Source organism: Microtus ochrogaster, unplaced genomic scaffold (assembly GCF_000317375.1).
Source record: "Microtus ochrogaster isolate Prairie Vole_2 unplaced genomic scaffold, MicOch1.0 UNK7, whole genome shotgun sequence".
In the NCBI taxonomy this organism is placed as follows: domain Eukaryota; kingdom Metazoa; phylum Chordata; class Mammalia; order Rodentia; family Cricetidae; genus Microtus; species Microtus ochrogaster.
The window spans coordinates 2,271,710-2,281,430 of NW_004949105.1; the positions used below are offsets into that span (position 1 = coordinate 2,271,710).

Sequence of the window (9,721 nt, forward strand, 5' to 3'; positions counted from 1 at the left end):
GGAGATGAAGCCTGTCTGGGAATCAGTCCTCTCTAGCAGCCTGAACTGTACTTCAGGAAATCAATTGGGGATAAGAGATTAATTAAATAATAAATAACCACTTAGGATTGGGTGGAACTTTTAACTCTAAGCCCATTGTGCACATGTCTGAAGTTTGTCATTGAAGTGAGCGTCTGACATAGTGGGCTTGACTTCTGGTGTCTGCAACACTGCTTTCCCACAGGTAATATATAAATAAGGCAGCATTCCTTACAGACAAGCAGTTGCTGCTCTGTGCCCTGTGCCCTGTGCTTGGAGACCAAGTACTCAGTTTGACCACAGAGGAAGCCACACAGGTAACTTTTGGAACGATGTAGCTAAACCTTCACAGACCAGTGGCACCAATAGGTATCATTTCAAAACAAGATTTGGCAACCAAGGTGCAAAACAATTTCACAGCGCACAGTTCCTCCCAGATCCAGAGAAAACACATTAGGTGAATGTCCACATACGTTTGTATTGACTCTGCATCCGCAGATTCAGTCAACCACAAATCAAAAAGTGTTTTTAATTGTGCCTGCACAGAATATTTTAAAACTTAAAAATGTTTTCTTCATTGTTCTGTCCTCAATGATAGAAGGACAGCTGTCACTTTAACCTTTAGGTTCTGAGTCATCCAGAAACTGTGCCCAGAGGTTATACACAGACATTATCTATGGGCTATGAAGGCTTTGAGCCACTGTGAATTCTGTTGGGTGGGAATCTTTTGTGGCTACTGGGGAAACACCGTAGTTTATAGATGGTGAAACTATTTTACAAATTATGACTTAACTTTGGTACTTTTCAAGGCTTAGCCAGGAAATAGTGGTATGTCTGAAGTTCTGGGATCCAGTGGTGCTGTTCCCCAGCCTTGCTTTGTTTATTTCCAGTCCTTCTGATTGTGAGGGTTTATGATATGAACAATGTTTTCTCCTTGCCACTCAAACTGCATTTCAGCAGTAGGCAGTGAAAGTTGCCAGGCCACTCTCCAGGTGGCTGAGCTGAGCACTGGAGAGCAGAGAGGTATTGCAGACAGGTCTGAGAGACTGACCCCATCCACTTTTTAAAAGATAGAATGCTACTTTAGTAAATTCTCACTTTATTCCAGTTCAAATATCTTTGACACTCATTAGTCTCATGAAGGCTGTTCTTCTCCACCGTGGCAGGAAAGGGTCCCCATGGTGAATCCTACAGGTGGATTGTGGGAAAGCATGGTGGGAAAGCAGTCCTCTTTCAAACATGATGAGCAGCAAGCCACCTCAGCTGTATAATCTTAGTACCTTTTCTATTTGTGATTCATTATGCCCAAGGTCCAGAGGGAAGGAGATGAGAGCTAGAACCACATCTCCTGCATCTGTCATTGATGCAGAAGAGAAATGTTGAATCCTTTTGAAGACTTTGATTCTATCATCTCAGGACAGGGTGTTGATGTCCTGCTGAAATCATCTGAAGATGTGGAGGCATGTAACAACCGGCCTCTGCTTGAAACATCTCAGGAGACTGTCAGTGATGCAATTTTAAAACAGGTGTGACGGTGCCAAGGGACATTCGATCTGTTGGTTTCAAAGAAGTTTACCCTCCTCTCTCTCTCTTTCCTCCAGGCTCACAGGCATGAACCTCCCATCACCCGTGATCAGCAGCAAAAACTGGCTCCGGCTCCACTTCACATCGGACAGCAACCATCGGCGCAAGGGGTTCAACGCTCAGTTCCAAGGTAAGACAGCATTTACTCAACAAATGCACAAAGAAATAAGTAAATGACATGTGAAGCCCTGGTCTTTCTCCACCCTGAGATTGTGGGACGTTCCCAAAGGAAGAAAGTGAAACTTGCGTTTGAAGATGCCTTCTCTCCCATTTACTTAGAAGCCACCAGCTATGGAGGGTGTGTGGGAAGGAGTGGCTGTCACTGGTTAATGATCCTTGGCCCTCTGATGGTCTACAGCAGCAACTGGGTCAACTGAAAAGCAATTAAGCATTAGATAATAAATTTATATTACCACTCGTTGTACTTACCTTCCACACAGCAAATAAACACTCACAGCCGTTTATCCATTATTTACACGTTTAGAGTGGGCGAGCACACAGGTTGTTCTTCAAAATTCAAATGAATTTTGATATAACATTTAGTTCTAAAGCATCCCTACTCTTGAAAAATACAGCTACCAGATTTAGTCATTTTCATGTCATGAGCCTTGAAATAAAGATGTCATTATTTAGCTAAGCACAGCTGTCTTGAACAGTGTGGTTCTGAAATGATCTCTGTGCACCCAATTCCTAACTTTTGTGCCTGGATCCTGAGCCTTTCCAATTATCAGTAACCCCTATTAACACAACAGAAAGGGATTCCATTGATAAGTGGCCATCTACTTAGAAATAAAAAAAATCATGCTCAAAGTTCTGGATGCCGTAGGAGCTCAGGAGCCTTTCTGAAACTATTGGCTCCTGGGGGACTCAGGGAGATGCAAAGTCATTTTTTTTAGCTCTATTCCCACTGGTGAGTTCACCAAGCCCCAGTGGATAGTTTCTACCCCATGGTCTCACGCAGCCTTGTAACTCCAGGTTACAAAGAATACAGAAGAGTGTGAATGTAAGCAATGTGTAGGTGGACATGGGGAGGATGACAGAGGTGGGTGAGGAATGATTAAAATGAATTGTGTAAATGTATGGACATATCAAAGAATAAATTTAATTCATAAGAAATTATAAAATCCCCCAAATGGACTCCCCATGATTCACCCACGTCGGAGCTTGAGAATGTGGCTCCCAGCAAAGCCATGTTTCTTTCATTTGCAAAGCACAGGAAGTCACGTATATTACTGTGCCGCTGTTCTCTGATCAAGTAGAAAAGGACCGACTTTCTGGGAATGAAATCTGGGTGGTGTTGAGTTTGGGGATGGGGCTTGTTGATGGCCATCCAGGCCTAGGACTGGGTGCAAACACAGAAGTCACCTGACCTTAAATCTAGGGATATCTTGTTCACCATAGTAAATTTGAGTGGAGGTCATGGACCATCTCACTGCTTCTCTATGTAGAGTCTAAGTTTTCATCTTTACCTTCCCGATGCAGCCCACCATACTGGACGTTTAGAGTAGGAACTGCCTGTGCTCCCATCTATCCTGGGCCATAGGCAAAGCCAAGAACTTTATTATAAGCACAGCTACCTCTGTTGGTCTGTCTTTAAGGTCTTTTATCTTATCACGTTTGCTGTGATGGAATAAGTATGGGAAGGACCTGGTAATGGGGGAAACGCCGTCACATGGACACAGAGTGGAAGAGCAGAGAAGAGGACACTAGTTCTGGTGGGGATCTCTCTCTGCAGCTTCTCTGTGTCCATCACATGAGTGAAGGGACCTGGCTCTGAGTGAAAGGGACAACCTTTGGTCTCTAGAACTCTTCCAGGCTGGTCATGGAGTGTGGTGGGTTTGCAGCTCCTAATGTTTTGAAGAATCTTTTTTTTTTACGCTTTCGTTTAGCTGTGGATAATGTTTTTTAATATCATCCTTCAGGACTCATTATTTGTCTATGTGATTGGAAGAATTAGAGAATGCAGACTATCCAGCTTAAAAATGACTCAGACTGGAAAACAAGAAACACAAAGACTGGGGGAAATCAAATATACACAATTTTAAAATTGTAAGCTACATTTCTGAAATTTATAAACATACAAAGTTGAAAGTAACTGTAAATAAATACTACATATAATTGAAGTATAATTAAATATATAATTTAAGCACATATTTCATTTGAGTGCTACATAACTAAATTATGTGAGTAAACAATATAAATGCACCTCAGTCATTTATATATGTATATATAGAAACAGATACACAGAAAGAGAAAGTGAGAGGAGAGAGAGAGAAAGAGAAAGGGAGAGAGAGAGAGAAAGAGAGAGAGAGGGAGTGAAGAGGAAGAAGGGATGAGAAAAGATTAGGAAAAATTGTACCAGGGTTTAAAAGAATCTCTAAGCACTGCCAAATTATAAGGCCACATCACCCTAGTTGAACAAGAAACTGTATATTTAACCCTTCAGCCTGTCTGCAGGTTTAGTTCAGCACTGTGGGTAGATGAAAGCACCTGCTTGCTCATGAGCTCACGGGCTCTTTGACTAGGGCATCATTCTCAGACTACCTCTTAACACATCCTTCACCATGGATCCAGACACAATGTCACCCATCTGAGAAGGGCATTGACCTAGCAGAGCCTTCACGATTGACACCAGGAATTACTGAGCTGGACCATGGCTAATGGAGAACATGCAGAAAAGCCTGCATTTAATTTTCTGGCTCCAGAGGGCAGACCCATCACCACTGAAGGGACACTGCAGGGAGAGGCAGGTTGCTGGCTCTAGAAAACACTCAAGATTGCCAGAGATAAGGAGTGATGACAGTGACTAGGGATGCTATCTTCCCTGACTCCTCCCCTGACTCCCAGGACCATGTTCTGGCTGAAGATACCCTCGGATCACTCTCTTGAGAAGCCCATGGCTGCCACATGGAAAATGTGTCCTACAACAGCCCTCTTCCCTCTGCATGGTTTGAATACCGAAGAGCTCCAAACCCTATTTTCTTTTTACAAACTTAACACAGTAAGGGAGATTATCAGCACCGTTGGTCAACAATCATAGCAGTTAAAAATGCATACAGAATTGACCAAATGCCTTTACTCCACTTTATTAGTACACTTCTGTCAAAGGTTCAGGGTGTAGGGATGATTTCTTTTATTTTAACAGGAAGAGAGAACCTTAAAGAACATAGGGTTGGCAGTTTACAGGCTGTTAAATGCACACAGACCTGCGTAGGGATGAATCGCTTAAAGGCCAGGAAACTAGAGGAGCCCATGGGGTTGGAATAAGGAGACTTTTCAGGAGAGGTGCGTGGTAGACAATGGAGCAAAGCAAACAAGGGGAAGGGGGTAAAGTCATGAGGGGTGGGGGCTTGCAGAAATTAATGAAGATAAAATACATATAAAAATCCACACAGAGACCTATTACTTGGTAAACCAGTTCAAATTATAAAATAAACTTGAAAGTACATTTGTAGGTTTGCCAGCCTTTTAAGGTTTCTGATGGTCACATCCGTTGCTTGAAGCCATCCATACACGGAGATCCCTTGAGAATTAGGGGACTCCAGGACAGTGCAGAAGCCCTGTGTGGTTCCCATCAGCCGTTTACAGTTCCATAGATCGCCCTCAGTGGATGATTGCTGTGTTCTCCCGAAGGAGGGCTTCACAGGCACAAAAAGAAAGAAAACATTCTTCAGGTTTTGACACTTTTCTCAGCTAAATAAACAGCCACCGCCATGGGATATCACTTCCTGTCTTGTCTTGTGATTTTTAACTGTCACCTCAAAACCCCTCCTTCCTGGAATCATCTGGCTTCTCCTTAGCCCTCCCTTCCTCACCCGTTGCATCCAGACATGCCCACATGAGACGTAAGGATGATTAGCAAGCCAGGCTGCCTTGCTGGTGCTGCGGCTGCTGCTGCTGCTGCTGCTGTTGCTGTTGCTGTTTTGAATGTGCACTCGCTTTTACTATGGTCCTATGAACAGAAATTGCCACAGAGTCAGAGAGGCCCCTCCGATAGATCTGTAGAATCTGCGGCACATATTGGCCTCATAGTATATGACAGATTTATGTGGGACACATTATTTCTCTAAAGCTTCTGAAAATGGAGCCCATTCTTTATATGATGCTTCCACCATTAATTATAATTAAATAAGGTCCTCGTTAGCACTATCTATCATATGGGCGTTTTTGATGTCTACAAGATGAATTTTTAAAAAACACATTAATATTGAACCTTGAAAGCCTGTGTCCTGAATAGGCATCTCTGAGCTGGGCTTCAGTTCTCAGCATATTCACCTGGCTATCAATAAAATCTTGGTTTTTCACCAGATGCAACCCCATCGATTTCTGTAATGGATAAATCATTTTGAAAGAAAGTGTTTGTAATAAAGTTCCAATTTAAGTAGGAAACACCCTGTCTCATAAATCAAGAGAAAATCTGATGGCAACTTGAAAGCTTGTGTTGACACAAATAATTAGCTTGCTTTTTAGGTTATGGCTCTATATAAGTATTGATTTTCCTTTTATTTAAAATGAAGGCCTTTATACAAAATGGGGACTTCTGTGTCATTAAAAATGCATTTGGGAAATTGAAACTTCATGTGCCCAGATTTATAAAACCTCTGTGTTACCCATTCTCCTGTATGCACAGTTCCTGCAAGTATTTTATAGACAAGATCTCGGAGACACAAGCCCCGTAGGTCCTAGTGACAACACGTGTGTACCTGCCTCTCCCCAGAGAACGCTACGTCTGTGAACGTGGAAGGAACATACCTGGGACCGAGAAGGAGCTCGCCTGGCATTCCTTTAGGAAATGAAGGCAATCAAAGGCCCACATCTATCCAGTGCCCCTGGACCACTGGCCTACAGAGGAGAGCAGGCTTCTGGGGATGCCCTGGCTGACCATATAGAGGTGGCGGCTGACTACTTACTGCCATCTGGGGTGCTATGAACTAAGTGAGATACCAGGCAAGGTATTTTCCTGCAAAATAACCTAGCAAAAAGGCAATCTGATTCCTTCTAATTTATTCTGGAAACCTAAATTTTTGTAAGAAAAATCATCTTGGTAAACATAAATTCACTCAAATTAGACATGCATAACTATTTTCCCCCAAAATATGCTTTCATTTCTCTCAGAGCAGAAGTCTTTGGCAGCTGCCAACTCCAGGAACATTTGTATGCTCCAATCTCCAATCTCTGAACTCTTTTGGGGCTGACATACTATCAATCAGCATCCCTGTTACCTGTGATTCTCTTTCTTACTCTGTTGAACAGGCTGAATCAGATCCACTTCAGTGTTAGAGCATCACTTACTCCCTGTAGGAGGCTTGGTCCTGCTTGGCCATGCTAACACATCCAAGTTCACATCCTGATGCTGCTTCTAGGCCTGCCAGCTACCTGGCTCAGGCACTCCCAAGCTGCTCCAGGTCGCTGGACCCCTGTGTAGCCTCTATTTTGGCATCAAACTCTGCTTTTTAGCTCCATGTCAGCTTCTTTGGTGCTTCCCTTTTCTTCCTAAACATTGAAAAGATCATTTCCTATTTATGTCTTCTCCTACTGTAAAGCCCCTACACACATCCTAAGCACAGGAGTCGGATTAGGCCAGGCAGGTCCAGCTAAGAAATCATAAGTCACAGGCCAGGAGAATGGTATTCCAGAAGAGGCCAGGGTGTGCGGCCAGGATTTTCAAACTAGATCGTCAAGTTTGTGGTGTTACCGTGAAACAGAGGGGAAAGCAGAAATCAGGACAACCCTGTGTTTCAGCTAACAGAATGTGTTTGCCAGCCCATTGGACTCCTAGTTCTCAGTGTGCGCATTCATTTCTGCCCCTCACCGTGGATGTGTCTCAGCAGCGCTGGGGTTACTGGTGTGCGCCTCACCTGTCTCTACTATGTGTACCTCCTGCCTTGCTCCAGAATGGTGTAATTCCACAGTCAGTTCCTCCTTACCAATGCCAATAGCAACCTCATGTGCTCTCTGTTCTTCAGTGTTTTATCCATTGTACCCTCTTAGTGCTGTGCGCATGTGCACAGGGCCATCTACTGGAGCAGGGGTTGCCTCTCATGGGCCACATCCCTGAAGAAAACTGACTCTCCCACTCCCAGAAGGCATCAGCTGCCAGGGGTGGGGATGCAGGAATCTTTCCCTCATCCATACTGGTACTCTGTCTACCCTTAAGTTGTGCAAGCCTTGTGCATGCAGTTTTAACCTCTGTGAATTCATGTGTGCAACAATCATGCTGTCCTGTCTGGTAAATTCTCTTTTGCTACAGAGGTCTGCTCCCGACGTTTTTAATTTACAAATAAATAAATAAATATTCATAAACTTAAAGTGAAGTAAAAACTATACTGCAAAAAATGTCTTAAAGGGCAAGTCCTGTGAAGAACTAATAAATAGAATTGCTTCTTTGCATTTGTCACCTCTAAGGGACACACTGACTGAGAAGTGGCACAATAGGCTTGAGATGACAGCCTTTGTTCTGCTGCTTCTCCCCAGCCCAGTGCCACAGTCCACTGACACAGTACATGGATTTTAGCAAAGACATTTGGGGAAAAGGCAAGAAGAAAATGCTGGGGTGTGCTGGAGAGATAGCTGAGTGGGAGGGTAAGCACACTGACTGCTCCTCCACAGGACTTGAGTTCTGTTCCCAGCACCCACGCGGTGGCTCACAGCTGTGTGTATCTTGAGTCCCAGGTGATCTGAAACCTTCTTCTGGACTCTGAGGGTACTGTACGCGTGTGGTGCACATGTCCACATGCCAGCAAAACACCCATCCACATAAACTAAAAATAAATGAATCTTGAATAAAGAAAGAAAACATAGCTGGGTGTGGAAGTGCACTCCTTTAATTCAAAGCACCCAGGAGGCAGAGCAGTGGATCTCTGTGATTTTGAGGCCAGTCTGGTGGTCTACATGGTAAGTTCTAGGACAGCCAAGAAAGACCCTGTAGACAGCAATAGCAACAACAGAAAAAAAGAAAGAAAAGGAAGGAAGGGAGGGAGGGACGGGTGGAAGGAAAAAAAGGAAGAAAGGACATAAGGGAGGAAGGAAGAGGATGGAAAAGGAAAGAAGAGGAAGGAAGGAATGAAGTACAAGGAAGTTAAAATTCATATTAAAGCCAGGAATACTGACATATAATCCTAGAGAACAAGAGCCTGAGACAGGAGGATTGCTTCAAAATTTGATGTCAGTCTGAACTCCTTGGGTAGTTCACAGCCAGTCAAGGCTACACAGGTACTCCTTGGGTAAAAAGAGAGAGAGAGAGAGAGGAGAGAGAGAGAGAGAGAGAGAGAGAGAGAGAGAGAGAGAGAGAGAGATAAACAAAAACAAATTCAAGGCTGCCCAGGTACATTGTGAGTGTGAGACCAGCCTGAAATCTTAGTTATACAATAAAACACAGCTTCATAAAAAGTTAAGATGAAACATTTAAAAATATATAAATATGGGCCTGGAGATGATTCAGGGGTTAAGAGCACATGCTGCTATTGCAGAGGACCAGCGCTGCTACCAGCCCTGGAGCTGGGGTCGAAAAGTCACCTTTAACTCCAGCTCTAGGGCCATGTGGCACCCCTGCCTCATCAGGTGGCTTTCATGTGCACACACCCTCATTCACATGCACACACATAGAAATGTGAATAGTTCTTAAAATACACTATGAACTAAAATTAATGTTGCATACTGTAGTGATAAAAGAAGAGTTTAATAACATTGTCAGATTTAGCTGTGACCTCTAAATTTTGGCTAACGGATCCTTTTGGAGGATGCTGACATGTTGTCTGGCAGAAATCCGAGCCCTCACACCTTGAGTCGCCAGCAGTGCCCATGCAGGAGCACCAAGGCTGAGACCAGTGGCTTTTTGAGAGAGAGTGTAGTGGAACCTTAGGGCATAAACAACCCAACAAGCTAATAAACAAACATGCCAAGCATGTATCTACACCAGGCACTGGCACATCACATGCATACACACCTGTCATAAATGCACACCAGGAATATGCTCACATATCACACATACCCCAAGGCACACAAAACACACTGGCCAAAACACACACACATACGTACTCACATCCCAGGTATATTCAGATTCATTGCTAGCAACTTAGATATATCAGCATTTGATTTCAATGAGCTATCTTTGTGAAGG

At 43.6% G+C, this 9,721-nt stretch overlaps 1 protein-coding gene across 1 annotated transcript in view; it reads left to right on the top strand.

Moving 5' to 3' along the window:
- Positions 1–9,721, top strand: part of Csmd1 (CUB and Sushi multiple domains 1) — a 1,422,978-nt gene that overhangs the window by 911,857 nt on the left and 501,400 nt on the right. The window contains exon 6 of the mRNA XM_005366231.2: positions 1,620–1,732. Within this exon, the coding sequence (XP_005366288.1) occupies positions 1,620–1,732 (113 nt within the window). The remainder of the gene's footprint in view (positions 1–1,619; positions 1,733–9,721) is intronic.